General features: G+C 41.4%; 1 protein-coding gene and 1 long non-coding RNA gene across 4 annotated transcripts in view; both read right to left on the bottom strand.

Moving 5' to 3' along the window:
- LOC309346065 (phospholipase A2 inhibitor CNF-like) overlaps window positions 1-16,597 on the bottom strand; it is a 56,095-nt gene extending 39,498 nt beyond the window's left edge. Inside the window, exons 1-5 of one of the 3 annotated variants that reach the window (XM_081869740.1) lie at window positions 12,112-12,294; window positions 10,167-10,283; window positions 9,052-9,207; window positions 6,274-6,411; window positions 5,244-5,465 (exon numbers count right to left, since the gene is read on the bottom strand). In XM_081869740.1, coding sequence (XP_081725866.1) covers window positions 5,290-5,465; window positions 6,274-6,411; window positions 9,052-9,207; window positions 10,167-10,283; window positions 12,112-12,160 — 636 coding nt within the window. In that variant the 5' untranslated portion in view covers window positions 12,161-12,294 and the 3' untranslated portion in view covers window positions 5,244-5,289. Of the gene's footprint in view, window positions 1-5,073; window positions 5,466-6,273; window positions 6,412-9,051; window positions 9,208-10,166; window positions 10,284-12,111; window positions 12,295-14,721 lie in introns of those variants that run through there. The other 2 variants (XM_081869741.1, XM_081869739.1) reach the window with 2 other exon arrangements.
- The window catches only part of LOC309346252, a 195,887-nt gene that overhangs the window by 117,840 nt on the left and 59,631 nt on the right, over window positions 1-18,416 (bottom strand). The window lies entirely within an intron of this gene.

The following is an 18,416-nucleotide window of genomic DNA, read 5'->3' as shown; positions in this document are numbered from 1 at the left end:
TGCAACAGGAAACACTCTGCGCTGCATCAGGAGGTGCAGCGTAGGCTGGCAGGCCTTCTGGTGGGCTGCACCAGGCATCTCCGGAGAAGTGGGCAGTTTGATGTGGCCTACCGGAAGTCCAGCCTGGCCTCTGCTGCCTCCGGAAAAGTGGGTGGTTTGGTGTGGCCTGCTAGAAGGCTATGCGGGCCTCCGCTGCATGGGGAAGGCTGCACCAGACTCCACCACATCTCCCAACACTCCTGAGAAGAAGGAAGAGTGCTCAAAGGTAGGTGCAGTGCTTTTTTCTGGGGGGAGACAGGAGCACACATACTCCTAAACATTTTGTTAATCTAAGTGTTGCCACACTGAGGAGCAGTATTTCAACATGAGTAGGAAATGAGAGTACCCCTAAACATTTTTAAGGGGGAGCACTGGGGGAAGGGGCATGAGCAAAGAACAGGGTGGTGGTGGTTGTGGGCCCCAAATTGCCCTCCCAAAATGTTGGAAGGTATGGGGTCAATTTGTACATCACACAAGCTTCTCATCCAGGCAGTTTGGTATCTCTTGGACTTTCAGCCAAGCTACTTTGGATGGTCAATTATTTAGTATTCCAGAATTCATTTATTTTTAAAAATATTCTCCATTCTTAAGCAATAAGAGCTTTGCTATGGATGATGGACTACCAGTCTTTTCAACATAGACTAGAACTCTGCAAATAGGAATTGTTGTGGCCACTCTAATTTTGTGTCCCAAGCAGGAGCAAATTTTGAAGAATATTGAAAAAACCATCCCACACAGTGATCACTACAGGAGTCCCACATGGAATATCATAGTGGTTTTTCTAGTCTGTATCTATCTCTGTTTTTGGTGTGTATATGTGTGTGTGTGTGTGTGTGTGTGTGTGTGTGTGTGTGTGTGTTTGTGTGTGTGTGTTAAAAAAAGGTTGGGGTGTTTCGCTACTACTACAGACTTTGGTTTTAATGCAGGCCAAAATCTGCATAACCACTAATCCACTGTGAATGGTGCTGATAGGGAGCAAGGTGAATAAATTGCTTTCTCTCCTTTGGCTTGAACTGCATTTCCTCCCTTTTTCTCTCTGTTTGTTAATAACAACTATGTTTCTCTTCTCTCTAAGCTTAGTCTTCCCTCCCAGGGCCCCTCAAAGTGGCAAAAGCTTTGTTATCTCTTGGCCCACTCTTCAGGATTTTTTTTTTATTATTATTATTTTTTGCTGGAAATTGCTGGGAAAAGCTGAGGTGAAAGTAGCGGCCAGTCTAGCTTAATGCCGCCATCCCTGTATTTTTAGGTGCCTCTGCCAAATCATCCTTGGCATTTACTCTATGCATCCTTCCTCTATCACAGTGATGGCAGGGGCAGAGGAAGGGGTGTGTGGTACAGGCAGGCCGCCCCAGGTGTCACCACTGAGGGGGGTCACAAAATGCTGTGTGACACTCACCGTGGGGCCTGTAGTGCACTCAAGCCATGCGTCTCTCCTGGGGGTGACATGGTGGCTTGAGCACCCACAGACTCGGTGCTGCCCCAAACAGTCCATCTCCCGCCTCCCCCTCAACTGTAGGGCAGCTGAGTGGGAGGAGACAGACAGACTCCTCAGAGGCCCCACAGAGTGTCCTGTCCCAGGTGAGTGATGGAGAAAGTTTTCATGTATTTCATGTACACAAGGCTTCCTTTACAAATTCTCAAGCATATATATTTGAGCCATGAGATGGCCTTATAGCTTTTTTACATCTCTATGAAATCCCAGTTTGGAGGCTTTTCAGAAGTTAATGAAAATGCATTGAACTTTGGCTTAGGTTAAGGGTGGGTTGTGCTGTTCCATATTTCTTTCTTTTTTTTTTTTAATAAATATTTATTAAAGTTTTTGAATATGAATGCACAAATGATAAACAATCTTACTTCTGTCACAAACATAGTTTCATCACTTCTTTGGACTCCCTCGCATCTCCCGCTCCCATTTACATCGTTAAAAGATTTTTCCAAACAAATTATCAACTTGTTTACAATCTCGTGTCCACTCATTCAAATATAATCTAGCAATTCTTCCAAAAAATTTTATATTTTCTTTAGTCTCACTTATCATCAAATTTAAATCTAATTTAGTGGTGGCCAATTTTTTATAATCTAGCATCCTTCTTAACATTCAACCAAATTATAATGTTTTTGTAGATACATCTTAAATTTCTTCCAGTCTTCCTCAATCTTCTCTTCTCCCTGGTCTCGGATTCTGCCAGTCATCTCGGCCAGTTGCATATAGTCCATCAGCTGCATCTGCCACTCTTCCAGTGTGGGTAGATCTTGAGTTTTCCAGTTTTTTGCGATGAGTATCCTTGCTGCCGTTGTTGCATACATAAAGAATGTTCGGTCCTTCTTTAGCACCTTCTGGCCGACAATACCCAGAAGGAAGGCCTCTGGTTTCTTAGTGAAGGTATACTTAAATACCTTTTTCAGCTCATTATATATCATTTCCCAGAAGGCCTTCACCTTAGGGCATGTCCACCAGAGGTGAAAGAATGTTCCTTCATTTTCTTTACATTTCCAACATTTATTATCAGACGAATGGTATATTTTGGCAAGTTTAACTGGGGTCATGTACCATCTATATATCATTTTCATTACATTTTCCTTCAGAGCATTACATGCGGTGAAGTTCAGCCCAGTGGTCCACAACCTTTCCCAATCCTCAAACATAATGTTATGCCCAATGTCCTGCGCCCACTTTATCATAGCCGATTTAACCATTTCGTCTTGTGTATTCCATTTTAACAGCAAGTTATACATTCTAGATAGTACCTTAGTCTTTGGTTCTAACAATTCTGTTTCTAACTTCGATTTCTCCACCTGGAACCCTAACTTTTTGTCATTTTTAAAAACTTCTTTAATCTGAGCGTAATGTAACCAGTCTCGCACTTTATCCTTCATTTTCTCCAAACTCTGCTGTGCTGTTCCATATTTCATCGCATTTCAGAACTCAAGGAGCCACCAAAATTAATGTTCTTTGGCTGCTGGCATCTGTGAGCTACAGCGAACATGTACAGAGTGTCAAGAAAATTGTTCAGCCACTCAAATCCCACTGTCTTTATTGGCACTTGGCATGGGGGTCCACTCTTTCTATAGTTTCCTGAGGCCCTTGCCAAGAGTAAACTGATGTTGGGAGACAATTATCAGCTGGCATAACTAGATGGGGTGGAGACCAGTGTCTGGAATATAGTGATGATGGTCATCAGCCTCTTTTACTGGTACTGTAAGCTCACTGCTGTGGTTTGATGAAATGTTTGTTCCGGAACACTGTTCCAGCCTGCCTGTTTTATTGCTACCCAATTTCATTCTTAATCTGGACCCTCCTAGGCTTTATATATATATATATCCATCACACACAGCAGTTATGTTGCATGCAAGTATGTTTCATGCATGCAATAGAGCATCCATGATGGATTAAAATGGATGAAACTATGCCATATCTGTGTCTCTTCTATAGAAGCTGTGTGGACTTTTGATCACATTTTTGCTGTTTTAGATAACACTAATGGAAACCTTAGCATCATGATAAGAGTAGCAGAAAAATATCTAGGCTACCAATGCAAAAGGGAAAGCATAAAATGTTTTGGGAAAGCAGCAATGGAGTGTGTCAACATGCCCATGACACAGCAGGGATCACAGTTGTTCCCACCCCTTACTGCATGCATGCATCCATCCATCTTGCGAGACAATGGAGTGCACCTACAGGAGTGAAGTCAAACCATTGCATTAGCAGCCGCAAAAGTGACGCCTCTGGGGCGCAAGCCTCAGCAGTATGTATGGAGGTCCTGGGCTGCCCAGAGGATAAGACACCTCTCTTGGCCTCACTGATGTAGTCCAAAAGAAAGCAGAGCAGCTGCAGATGTTGCTGGAAGGAGGTGTACAAGACATCATCTGACAATCTTAAGGACTCCAGTCCAGATTTGTGTAGGGTTTACTCCTTAGCCTTTTCTTCTCCCAAAGATGTCCCGCAAGGCAGCAGAGGTTTAGGATCAGAGTTTTCCTTCTCCTAGATGGACTACCTACACAGGTTGATGAGCCCCATCCACCCCTCACTTCCCTCTACAGCACATGTGTGGACATTGTCACATGCAACAGTTCCCAAACTGTAGTCTGTGGACCACTGGTGCTCCATGGGCTTCATTCATGTTGCCTGTGGGGATTTATGGAGAACTGGACTTGATGCTAACAGCCTTTCAAAGGGTTCTTTCAATAGGGATTGTGCCTTTATCTCTGACAAACATTGCACTTACGGTGTCTTGACCTTGGATGGTTTCTGGACCTCGCCTTTCAAGTTGCACCTGTGTTTTGGTGTTAGACCAGTTGGTTCTTTTTTTGATTGCTCCTGTAAATGGTCTTGGGACAATTTGGCATTACGGTACCTGAGATCAACCTACGCACCTTTCCAGACAGTACAGAATTTCTGGACACTATCAGGTACAAGGCTGCTAGTTAATTTATAATCAACTTGAATCTTGCACAGAATTTGAGTTTCTGGAAGCATTTGAGTGGGGCAGGGGGAGGGGGAGCCAAAAAAATTAGCCACTACTCAGGTCCTCATATTTCAACCAATGTAGCTGCCTGTTACTTCTGCTAGTTCTGACCAAGCAGTAGCAGAACCAAGGCTAGGTGGGATAGTTCGTTGCATATTACAGATTCTGTAGTTACATGAAATGATGGGGAATTGCCAATTATTTATTTTATTATTATACTTTTTTTCACCAGGAGGACAGGACCATTTTGACATCAGGATGTAACTGGACAGGACAACTGAGATCTTTGCTCCGATCTCTGGTTCCTTTACATATTTGCAATGGTGCAATGGAAAAACAAGCAATCTGAACTGAGTACAAAGTAATGCTTTTCTCACCTTCCAGCTTTCCTGGTGGAAATAGTTCCCCCTATGAAAAACACACAAGTGCCATTAGGAAATACGTATTGATATCCCAGATTACAACTTTCAGTTTTCTACTCCTTCTTCACCTTCAGAAATTAACATTCATCATGCCATATCTGCATAGAAATCATTTGCTGGAAAATCCTCAATACAAAGACACAGTATTTGTCTGCTTTATGAATTTATTCAGATCACCATTCAATGGAAATATAACTCCTGTGTCATATTTTCTATAACTAGAGCTCTGAAACCCCAATTTCCGGCTCTTTTGCACCTGCCTTCTAGAAAAACACTCACTCTTTAGCATCTTCAGAGATCTTCCACACACACACACCCAGCCGCTGGGAGGAGTTTCCTCCTAAGTCCCACGAAGGGTGCATCTACAGGCCAGAAGTATGGAATGATGACTGGGCATCAAAACATGCTGCTCGGTTGACATTGAAAGAAACCCAGTTATTCAAACTTTGCATTACTCCTTTGGGGACTGTTGTTATGTAATTACAAAAATCTGGGGTTGCACATCCTTTGAAAGCAGCTGCCACTTCACTTTTACCCACTGAAAAAAAGAGGAATGACAATATGAGTCAGGGTTGATTTCAGGACCCAGCACACGCTTGCAATTTGCAGGGCCAATGGATTCATGTGTCCCCCTTTACCCCCAACCCAGTTATGTTCTCTGAATATTCAGAAGATATATTTTCACTCAAAAAAAAGACACTGAAATGAAAGGTGCAGCAGGATAATATGAGTCAGGCTTGGCATCAGGGTCAGGCATCTTTGGACAAATGTCAGAGTCAGTGCACCTGAGAACAGTCTGCATCTGATGTCTTCCACAAGCCCTGCTTTACCTTTCTTCCTTGTCTATTGGTAATCTGACCAGAACCAGGCTACTGGGTGAAGCTCACACATGTGAATTTAGCTAACAATTGAATCTTCCATAAGGCCCACAATATAGCATCCCTCCAGGGCCTGGGGAAACTCAAAATGGGAACGACAGCTGTTTGCATGCCTGTTTGCATGTGATCATGGCAGTCTGTGAATGAGGCCAAAAGCATGCCAATGACTGAGGACTGGGGCCAACATTGTGTACCTCCCCGATAATCAGGAGATCCCATCTTCCTAGGGTCCTTCTTTTATCTCTTTATTTCTCTTTCTCACATACAGAAATCAGGGACAGATATATTTCCCCAAACTCATTTCTAGCAAGGAAATCTCATGTTGATGAAAACATTAAATATTTCCCCTCAAATAAAACACATCCCCCTCCTCCCTTTGCTTTCTTCATATTTGGCCAAAAGGGGGGTGGGTAGTTGATGGCTGACAGCTGCTTGTTTTCCCCTGTACCGATCGGCAGTTCTACTCACCTTGCTTCATAATACCACCAAAGGTTATACATTTAGTCGCTTTATAAGGACACCTGCGGGCTGTCATGCTCTCGCAATCAGCGGTGCTGTTAGAGAAGCAGACTGGGCACTCCAGAGGACCATATCTCCCAGGATGCACTGTCAAAATGAAATCTGGTTAGATTTCTGTTTTCTTTGGCATGCCAAGTCCATTCTGGCCCTTAGTTTCCAGTTTGTATAAAGGATTATGGTTTTTTTTTATAAGATATTTATTAAAGTTTTCAATATTAATACAATAAAAAGAAAATCAAAAAGAAAAAGGAAAAATATAACAAAAATACAAAAACAAAAATACATAAAAACACACAATGTTTCAATAACTTATTTTTCATTAACTTATTTCCCAGACCTCCTCGTACCTCCCTTTTTTGTATTCCAATTCAATTGTTAATTCAGCAAAACCTTATCAATAAGTTTTAACCTGCTTCTGACCCTTTTTTCCACATTCTCTTAAAACATTACAGCTGGAAACCGCTTAATTTCTATCCGACATCATTCTAACATTCATTAATTTTGTAATATTTCTGTAGATAGTCTTTGAATTTCTTCCAGTCATCTTCCGCTGGCTCTTCTCCCTGGTCTCAGATTCTGCCAGTCATTTCTGCCAGTCCCATATAGTCTATCACCTTCATCTGCCATTCTTCCAGAGTGGGTAGATCCTGTGTCTTCCAGTACTTCGCAATAAGTATTCTTGCTGCTGTTGTAGCATACATAAAGAAAGTTCTATCCTTCTTTAACACCAATTGGCCGACCATGCCCAGGAGAAAGGCCTCTGGTTTCTTCAGGAAAGTGTATTTAAGTACCTTTTTCATTTCATTATATATCATTTCCCAGAAAGCCTTAATCCTTGGGCACGTCCACCAAAGGTGAAAGAATGTACCTTCATTTTCTTTACATTTCCAACATTTATTATCAGGCAAATGATAAATTTTTGCAAGCTTGACTGGGGTCATGTACCACCTGTAAATCATTTTCATAATATTCTCTCTTAAGGCATTACATGCCGTAAACTTCATATCTGTGGTCCATAACCGTTCCCAGTCAGCAAACATAATGTTATGTCCAACATCTTGTGCCCATTTAATCATAGCAGATTTCACCGTTTCATCCTGAGTATTCCACTCCAACAGCAAGTTATACATCCTTGACAAAATCTTAGTTTTAGGTTCTAACAGCACTGTTTCTAATTTTGATCTTTCCACCTGGAAGCCAATTTTTTGTCCAAATTATATGCCTCCATTATCTGGTCATAATGAAGCCAATCTCGCACTTTGTTTTTTAATTTCTCATAACTCTGCAATTTCAATCTATCTCCTTCTTGTTCCAAAATTTCCCAATATTTCGGCCATTTGGCCTCCATATTGAGCTTTTTCTGAGCTTTTGCTTCCATTGGTGACAACCACCTTGGGGTTTTATTCTCCAATAAATCCTTATATCTTATCCAAACATTAAACAGTGCTTTCCTGACAATATGGTTTTTAAATGCTTTGTGTGCTTTAACCTTGTTGTACCATAAATATGCATGCCATCCAAAAACATTGTTAAAACCTTCTAAGTCCAAAATGTCTGTGTTCTCAAGAAACAGCCAGTCTTTCAACTATGCTGATTCATAGTAAAGTTTGAAGTCTGGCAGGGCAAATCCACTCCTTTCCTTTGCATCAGTTAATATCTTAAATTTTATTCTGGGCTTCTTGCCCTGCCAGACAAATCTAGGTAAATATCTTTCTGCCACTTCTTGAAACAGTCCATCTTGTCCACAATTTGCAGTGTTTGAAACAAAAACAACATTCTAGGCAGTACATTCATCTTTATGGCTGCAATTCGACCCAACAAGGAAAGCTTCAAATTTGACCAAATTTCTAAATCTTTTTTCACTTCCGTCCAACATTTTTCATAGTTACCTTTAAACAAATTCCCATTTTTAGCTGTCATATTAATCCCCAGGTATTTCACTTTCTTAACCACAGTCAAACCTGTTTCATTCTGAAACCGCTCTCTTTCAATCGATGTTAAATTTTTCTCTATAACCTTAGTTTTTAACTTGTTCAATTTAAATCCTGCCACTTGACTGTATAAAGGATTATGACATCCACCAGGGTGTTCTACAACTGCAGTCAAATGTGCCAGCTGGGAAAATCTAAAATCTAATATAAAAGTTTCAAGGGGGACTTGTGATTACAATATGACAACAATTGGGGGGGGGGGAGAGAGAGAGACCTTGCCAACCTTCCATCTATTTGAAATTGTGGCCAGGAACACCATTTTTTAGTTCATTCTTGGGTAAATTATGACTGGCAATCAACTCTGATCATCTTCATTGTGATCAATACCATTAACAATTTCATTTGTTAGGAATGATGCTACTAGGTTGTTGTAGGCAATGAAATAAAAATGCTGCTATATTTGCCCATGCTGAAATTTGCCGTTATCTCTTCCCTGCCCCAAGGTTAATTGACAACAAATTTCCCCGGGATAAGTTAGAAGCCAGCGGAAGTTAGTAGCATGTGGAAGTATTGCTATATATGGACTTAGCTGCCCCTATGCTTCCTTTGCTTATAAGCGTATAAATGCTTGCACTGTTTTCATGCTTGGTGCAACACCCCTCACTACTTGCTAGATGAGATTGTGCTGACATTCTCACCTAAATGCCCCATTTTACTGGCAATTGGATTCTATTGGACATTTCAGGCAGCCCAGGATATCTGGCTTCAACCCCGATATTCCCCCAACAATACTTACTTCCGAATCCATCCTCAATGCATGCAGCAGAATGGCAGCAGGAGAACTTCACCCGAAAATATTTCCTCATTGCTGTAGCAAAGCCAAAATAGCCTGGGTGGCATTCCTGGGAGTCAACACAGTCACTGTAATTAAATTGCTCTCTGTACTGAGAAACTGTGGAAGAGAATTAGGAAGGAGGTTCAAGTCAATCATCTTTGCCCTGGCGTTAACTGTGGCACTCTCAAAGCTGTAGGGTTGCCAAAGGAGGGATTTTAAATACAGAAGTGACCACAGCTGCTGCACCATCCAAAGGTGATAAAAGGCACTCCTAGCTAGGGATGTTGGAAAATAATGGAGGTGGAGACAAAACATGACAGTGTCACTTGTTGGGGGCACATTGTCCAAGCCACCACCCCCACCTGGAACTGGCACTATTATCTATCTATCATCTATCTATCATATATCTATCTATTTATCTATAATCTATCATCTATATATCTATCATCTATCTATCTATTTATCTATCATCCATCTATCTATCTATCATCTATCTATCTATCATCTATCTATCATCTATCTATTTATCTATCATCTATCATCTATATATCTATCATCTATCTATTTATCTATCATCCATCTATCTATCTACCATCTATCTATCATCTGTCTATCATCTATCTATCTATCATCTATCTATCATCTATCTATCTATCTATCATCTATCTATCTATCTATCTATCTATCTATCTATCTATCATCTATCTATCATCTATCTATCTACTTAAAATTATATGCCACTATTCATCCAAAGATCACAGGGCAGTTTACAGCATTAAAACGCAAAATGAAAACACAAAATACATATCATAATAATAACAATGAAAACCAATAGCACCTCCCACAAACACATTAAAAAAGCTATAGACTGGCAATATGGCAGTCCCCACAATTCCTTCTGTGATGAAAGGTTACAGGATGAAGACTGACAGCTCTGTGTATTTTAGGTCTGATTCATGCATGGACCTCACTTTAGTTCTTTGATTTCCCAGCATGCAGTTACTACGTGTGGAAGGTGTCTTTTGAAAAGGGCTGTGTGCACGTTCAGTAGAAAGAATGAAACCTTTCTTACTCACATATATTGTTATCCAGAACACCTTTGAGGCACGTATCAGCTGGGCAGCTATGTGCCTCTCGGTTTTCACAATAGTTTTTCAGCCCATACTGACAAGTTGTACATTGTAGCGGTGCCCCTACAAACAGGAAAGGGGATCAAAAAGGCTCAGTGTTATTAACATACACCACAACACATCTTCTTTTGAGCCTTGGAGCCAGAGGGTCTTGGGCTTAAGATGGGAGACGACAGATTCCCTCGACTTTGGAAACCACGTTAACCTATTTTGAATTAAGGCAATTCAGTCTAATAAAGAATTTGAAAATGGAAATTATGTTTAATAAATGAGCACCAAGTTTGTATCAATCATCCCATCTCCTGGTAGGCTTTCCTTCTTTCTCAGAAGCTGAGTACAATTCTGCCAGCAAAGTTACCTTATATTTCATTAAGTAAAGAGGTTGGAAGGTTCCTTTATTCGCTCTTAAAACAAAAGTAGAACATCCAGGGGAGGTGTACTGGGATATCCACAAATACACAACTCCAGGCCAACTCATTTAGGTCTGGAATCAGTTTTTAGGATGCTTGGGAACCTTCCCCAGCTCATGTGCCCCAGCAGAGCAATCTAGGGCTGACATCTACCCTACAGCTACAGACAAACAGTATAGCCAGTGCTGGCAGATGCTATTAGAATCATAGAATTACAGAGTCGGAAGGGACCACAACAGTCCCTTAGTCCAAACCCCCTGCAATGCAGGAATCTCAGCCAAAGCATCCATGACAGATGACCATCCAACCTCTGCTTAAAAACCTCCAATGAAAGAGAGGCCACAACCTTCTGAAGGATGGTCAGTTCCACTGCCAAACAACTCTTACTGTCAGAAAGGTCTTCCCAAATCTTTTGCTCAGTGTGGGACTTGAACCCACGACTCTGAGATTAAGAGTCTTGTGCTCTACCAACTGAGCTATCCCTGCTTGTTGTTGTCGTTTATGTTTATTAAATTTGTATACCAATTTTCATCAGGAGATAACAGGGTGCTTCACAACATAAAAATACAAAACGAGAATGCAAATATTACTATCATTTATTAAATAGACCCACTTTGGAATAGGGTTGCCGCCCATCCTTTAAAATACAGGATCATCTCAGATTTCAATGTAAAATGCTATGTGTTGATTGAATACAGGGCACAGTTTGCCCTGTATTTCCTGTATTTCTGCTCTGTGCATTCTGTGTGTGTGTGTGTGTGTGTGTGTGTGTGCCAAGTAAGAATCATCTCCAAATAGCCGCCCCCACTACTACAGGGAAGGCATTGCTGGCTTGGCTGGAGAAACCACCTCTTGCTTCGTTCCTTTCATGTTTTCTCCTCGTTTCCTCTTCTCATCTCGCCCCCAAGGAGGTGTTCCCCCTTCCCTTTCCCTGCAGCTTCAGTGGGGTTAAGGAAACCATCCACAGAGCTGCAGCCGAGGAACAAGGGCCTCGTCCCTCAGAGAACAGCAGCTTCCAAGGCTCTAGAAACAAGCAGTTTTGTGACACTGTAACCCAGAAGCCACAATTCCAAACATAGACATCTTAGGGTTACCATATTTCAAAAAGTGAAAATCTGGACAGAAAAGTTATTAAGCTTTTTTATCTAGACTTTGGACATGGGTTGCCAAACGTCCGGATTTTCCCGGACATTTCAGAGATTTCTGTCCAGACACTGTTTTCTGCTGCCATTTTCCGCCTATGTCCAGGAAATTCCAGACATATGGCAACCCTAGTTGTCTGCATAGTAATTTATTTTTTCTCCCTATTCCAAGATGCTAGCCCTGCTTCCCAAATCCTCCTGCTTGTCACTGCTTTGCCCATCAGCTAGTTTTCATTTCTAAGAGCACCTTAGCTTTTCAGTCTCCTTGCTGTAGCTCCACCAACCACTCCCTATTTTAGAGTAAATTACTGGAACCCAGGATGTCTGGTTTCTACTCACCTAGTGAAAAGAAGGCCAAGAGGAGGCCTGTACGTAGAAGTGCCTTCATGGTGTTGCGATGATCAATACAGCGATGAGCTTACACAAAGGGATTTTATAAGTCAGGGATGGGAGCCTCAGCCAACACTTGAGAGCAACCAGTTTAGTGAGATGTGGAAACTGGCACAAATGGAATCTGTATGTTTTCCCAGAGAGCCTGTGATGTGATATTGGAACACACTGCAGTTTTGAAATGGGATGTGATCTTTTTCAGGAACACCACGGAATTTTGCCAAGCGACAAGTTATCCCCAGTGTTCTTCACCCTGTATATGGGAAACCATTTTCAATCATATTCACAGGGATTGATTAGTTGCTAGAAACCAGGAGGGGAGAGTATCTGTGCTCGTGTTCTGTTTCTTGGTTTCCCATAGGCATCTGACTGACCACTGTGAGAACAGGATGTTGGACTAGATGGGTCATTGGGAGGGGAAAATGTATAATTTATCTTAAAACCATTGCAAACAGCTAAAATTGTTAGTAGGATTGGAATAACACTTGTAGTTTAATGCTGAATTTTGGACATGTAAAAGTGTAATGGAAATGGACAGGGAAATGTAAAAGATTTGGATTATCATCAAAGATGCAGGAGGAAACGATTAACAACAGGACCCACAAAGGGGTCCAGGAGATTCTTTGGAATCTTGTTTTTATGTTGTATGTTGGATATGTGATTGTAAAATTTTATTCTGAAAAACCAAATTATTTTTTTTAAAAAAAAGATGGGCCATTGGGTGTGATCCAGCAGACTAGTTTTGTGTTCTTACATACAAAGCAAGGAAATGCACAAGAGCAGAGAGCTCGTACTATTACATTGATGGATACTTCCCTTGCTTCTGTGCTACGCTTTGTTTTGTACAAGCTTGCAATTGAAATAATTAGGTGTGGTTCTTTTTGATTCTGTAATGTTTAATGAGTAGAATACCATTTTTTAAAAACAACAACAACAACAACTTTAATGTTTTCAAAGAAAATACCAGCATTCCCCATTGATTTTCTCTGATCTTGCCAGAAGGAGAGACATAGAAACCTAGCAAGCTGTTTCTCTTTCTTTTCTTGGTTGATTGGCAGTTCTACTCACAAGGATCTGTAGAGCCAGCAAGGGTTATGCACTGATCCTCATTACTAAAGCAACTGGCAGTCTCTATGCAGACTTTTTCCTTCCCTTCACCTTTTTCCTTTAAAGACCCTCAAAGATTCTTGACCCTCTTGCTATAGCTGAGGGCTGGAGATCCCACAGCCCTTCAGATGTTATTGGACTACTGCTCCTGTCATCCCTGACCATTGGCCATATTGGCTGGTGCTGATGGGATTTAGAGTCCTACAGAATAGGGTGGGCCACAAGTGGGGATGGGCAGTTCTCTCAATTTTTGTTTCTTTTAGTTTCACATTTTTCCCAATCTCAAGTTCAGTCCTCCACATTTCCAACAATTCATTGATTTTTTTTTATGTCCTAATTTCTCCTGATTTACACATGTTTGTATGCAATTTTGCCTAATATACATGTTTTTGCAAAGCAATGTTCCTTAATGAAATGATTGTTTGTCTGCTATTTTTACCAATATATAGGGCTGTGCAGAGCTTCTACGGCCATCGCCACTCCAATCAGATTCAAAGTCTGATGCAGTACATAAGAGTGGCCACATTCTTACCTAGGATGATTCAGAGCCTGAACTGAATCACAGCCCATGCTCAATCTGGGTGCGCACAATCCAATCCGGAGCAACTGAGGGCTACCTAAATCCATGCTGTCTGCATCCTGATTTGATTGGGGACCCAAGAATGAATGAATGAATGAATGAATGAATGAAACTTTATTTGCATCAGCCATCAGCCATAGCAAAAAAAGAACATTGTGATATACACAGAACAGAAATAAAAAGTAATTGAATAAAAAAAATAAAAAGTAATTGAATGAGTGAAATAAAAAATAATTGAATGAGTGGACATGAGATTGTAAACAAGTTGATAATTTGTTTGGAAAAAAAATTTTTAACGATGTAAATGGGAGCGGGAGACGTGAGGGAGTCCAAAGAAGTGATGAAATTGTTGTAATAGAAGTAAGATCGTTTATTATGTGTGCATTTATATTTAAAAACCTTAATAAATATTTATAAAAAAAAAAGAAATAAAAAGTCGATTGTATTGAACATGATTATATAAAACACAGTTTAGGGTCCTGAATCAGCAGTCAAATAATGGATCTTATTCTGATTGCCCCAGCTAATAATTGGGGGACCTAAGATTTGGCCACAGCTAATTCACATTCTAACACGTGCATTTTCGTGCACACTTTACTGAAATATATGCATTCTTGTACACATTTCTTGGCTAAATAAATGCTTTGAGAAATTTGGAGAACCACTGGTTAATTTTGAAGGGCGGCTGTGCCTTGGTCCGAGTATTGTTCCAGAAAGTGTGGGTTATGTCGATTTGCCTTCACATATGAGCAAAACTGAATTTTGCCTCAGTTCCTGGCACAAGCCTCCTGCTCCTGTTTCATGTCCACTACCCGTTCCCTTTCTAGAAATAATAAAAGAATAAAAACCCAGGACTTCTGGTTTCTACTCACCTAGAGGAAGCAGAACCAAAATGAGGCATGAGCTCAGGAATGCTTTCATGGTGTCAGATAGCTGAAGGGCCAAAACTGGAGCAGAGTGATACCAATGCAAGGACAACTCTTAGCTGGAGTATTTTGTAAGCCAAGGAGAGGAGGTATGTGGCAATAGCTGGAAAGAGCTGGGCACTGATTCATTTTCTGGAAAGGACTGTAAATTAGAGTGAGGATGTTCCCAGATAGTTCCCTAACAGATGTTATTAACAGATACTGGAATAGCCAGAAAGAACCGGTTCAAGACTTCTCCCCTTTAAAGGCAGATAGGGAACCAAAAGATAATATGATTAATGATTATGGGAAACTCTTCTACAATCTAATTATTAAATGCAGTTTTTAAATATATTTTAATCGGAATCATTCTAATGACAAACCAGGTGACATGACCATCTCCTTTAGCCAGTGGGGAAGTGGTATCACTGATGTAGCTATTTCTGTTGATCCAATTCTCCACATTAGTTTGCTTTGAAGTGTACTGCTATTACAAAGTGTACTGCTATTACAAAATTTACAAAAAAATGGCCTGATTCAGTTCAGGATTCGGCTAGATTAGCAGGACAGCCCCACTGAAAATGAAAGAATGTAAGACCATGTTGGTTCATGTTGATTATGATTACCATTAGGATTATTTGCAAACTAGTGCACTTCTAAATAATTTGGGGTGCTCAAATCATTGACAAAACAGCACCATGATTTGAGGCACGAGGGAATGTTGCTGGCAAACTGATAAGGAACTGGTTGTTTGACAATGCTGATCAACTAATGATGCTAGACAGGACCCAAGTCCGGATCACTCACAGGAGGAGACACAGAAGTAAAGGAGAGACACAGTGATGATGGTGTACACCAGTTGTGCAGAATCTTTGGCCCCCCCAGATGTTGCCGAACTGCAACTCCCACGACCCCTGGGCATTGGCCAAGCTTGCCGGGCCCAAATGTTCCCCAAATTGGGTTTTGCTTTTTTTACTAAGACTTCTAGTTCATTGTTTATAGCTGCTTTCCTGGAACTCTGCTCTTCCCTGATTCTTCCACTGCCCCTATTTTACCAGATTTCTGGGAAGAGCACATACAAGTGTGTTGCATGTAATGTCACTGAAAATGTTTGCCCCTCCCCCTAGTCATGTCTTCCTGAATGTCACCAACCTATTTTTGCTCCCTCTCAACATTCACTTCAAACACTCTTCAGGACCAGCCTTATGTACCCTGTTTTCTGGTTATTGTTTTCATTCTGCCTCTGGTTTGCCTCTGAAGGAGAAGCCTATCTCTCTAATGTTTGCTTTTGAAGGGACCCCCATATAAAACCATGCAAATTTCAGAGGATCTTTTATTCTACTGAATCAGATTCTTATACAGAACAAAGTGGGGTTGTGCTTTCTCTCTGTCCATCTGAAAGGCAGATCGGGTGTTGCCCACTCTCAAAATTTAATACGAGGCTACGGGTCCCCAAAATGTTGATGAAACTTTCCCGAGCACCCAAATGATCCCCTGGGTCACTTTTGGTTCCTGAGCTTATTTCTTGTGCAAACCAGCTTGTTGTGTTAGGAAGCCTGAAATATAGAAGGCAGAAGGCACTTGCAAGGGGCCAGTCTGCACCAGGAAGGATCTGTGATTATGCTGAAGAGCTGCTCAGCAGAGCCACAATTCCTGCTCGTTTGCAAGCCACACATCTTCAGAGAAACTGCTTGCAGAGGAACACTATGGAACAGGCAGGAAGGAGAGTCAGGCAGCCGGCTCCTGCCTTCACACAGCTGGTGATCAGGGTAGGTCTTGGCCCAATGCCTGCCTATCCTTCCCATTCCCTCCAACATTTCTCCAATGAAATTATTATTATTATTATTATTATTATTATTATTATTATTATACCCCACCCATCTGACTGGGTTGCCGCAGCTTCTCTGGGTGACTCCCAACATATATAAAAACATAATAAAACATTAAACATTTTTATTAATTCCCTATACGGGGCTGCCTTCAGGTGTCTTCTAAAGGTTGTTTAGTTACTTATCACCTTGGCTCAGGGGTCACATAACTCCATACCCTCCAGCATTTATCCAATGAAAACAGGAACGTCCTAAGGAAAGGCAGGATATTCTGGGATCAAATCAGAAACTGGGACAGCTTCAGTAAATCTGGGGTGGTCTCTGGGAAATAGGAACACTTGGAGGGTCTGCCTTCCTACCTGAAGCCCCACTCCCAGACAGCCACAGATTGCTCTGGGCCATCCACCCTGACTTATAGCGGTCCACGCCTAATTCAAGGCCCTCTGAATATGCTTGATTTGGCCCAGGCCTTGGCAAAATCTGATGCACAACCCTAGTAACATGCCTGATTGAAGTACAGAAGTACTGCTCAGCTGGTGATATTACCGACATGGGCCACATCAGTGCTCGCATTGTAGAACTGCAAGTGCCAGGGATACACAGTGGAGTAGGTGGGTGGAATTATTTACTAGGACTTTGTGCTCATTCTTGGCAGTTGAGGAAATATTGTTCTGGAACTCTGCCCCTCTCTGTTTCACTGCTACCCGATTTCACCACATTGATGGGAAGAGCACATGTTCAAACTGCCAGTGCTTGCCCCTGGCTATGCCTCCCTGAATTTTCACAAAGCTAATTTGGCTTTCTCCTCCACCTCCATGTGAGCCATAGCCTTCAGAACCCATCTTATTTATATACTCTGTTTTCCCCATATTAGCAAGCAAAGTCTGTATTTTCTGTCACTGTTCCTATGCTGTCTCTGTTTCAACAGGACTTTCCTTAAAAAGCAAGCGTCCATAAGATTGCACAACCATGATTATTGTTTGCACGGCAGGGGTTGGGGTAAATGAACCCTTAGGGTCCCTCCCAACACTATGATTCTATGATTCTAAGTAGTTTTTAAAAAGTGAGATTTATTTAATTCTAAAAAGCACACATGCAAAACTGTCATATATGTCAAGTCAGATCATTAGTCCTTCTCTCCATGTGCTTTTTTGATTGACAGGTCCTCTCTGAGGTCTTAAAGCAGAGATTCATTCCTGGTCCTGGTAAAGGACCCCTGGACGATTAAGTCCAGTCAAAGGTGACTATGGGGCTGCGGTGCTCATCTGGCTTTCCGGCCAAGGGAGCCCACATTTGTCCACAGACAGCTTTCTGGGTCCTGTGGCCAGAATGACAAGACCGCTTCTGGCACAACAGAACACTGTGAGGGAAGCCAGAGTGCACAGAAACGCTGTTTACCTTCCCACTGGTAGGGTCTGTTAGCTGCAGGTTGAGCATGAAACCTTCCATCTGCAAAGCGTGTTTTCTGCCACAGAGTTCAGAAGAAATCACAATACATTTCATTTCATTGACCAATTCATTACATTAACTGATTAAAATACCTTTTCAGTTGCCTTTTTTAAAAAAGCCTGCCCAGTTAATCTAGGGATGCATTCATTCATTTATTTAAAAGAATTATTTTTGATAGAAGTAATTATAAAAACTGCAGCTGGCAGCCAGCATCTTAAAAGAAGCCTCCTCCCTTTGCTTCATTTAGGAGGGATGCCTCTTCTAAGTTGGCACCTGCTGCAACTGGTGTATGTTTGTGTGTGTGTGTGTGTGTGTGTGCGCGCGCGCGCATGCACATGCACATGCACGTTAAACATCACCATCATTTGGGGGGTCAATGGGCAC

Source organism: Podarcis erhardii (assembly GCF_964252035.2).
Source record: "Podarcis erhardii genome assembly, chromosome: 7".
NCBI lineage: Eukaryota > Metazoa > Chordata > Lepidosauria > Squamata > Lacertidae > Podarcis > Podarcis erhardii.
The sequence above is the reverse complement of the archived record's forward strand: the minus strand, read 5'-3'. Positions and strand labels throughout refer to the sequence as shown.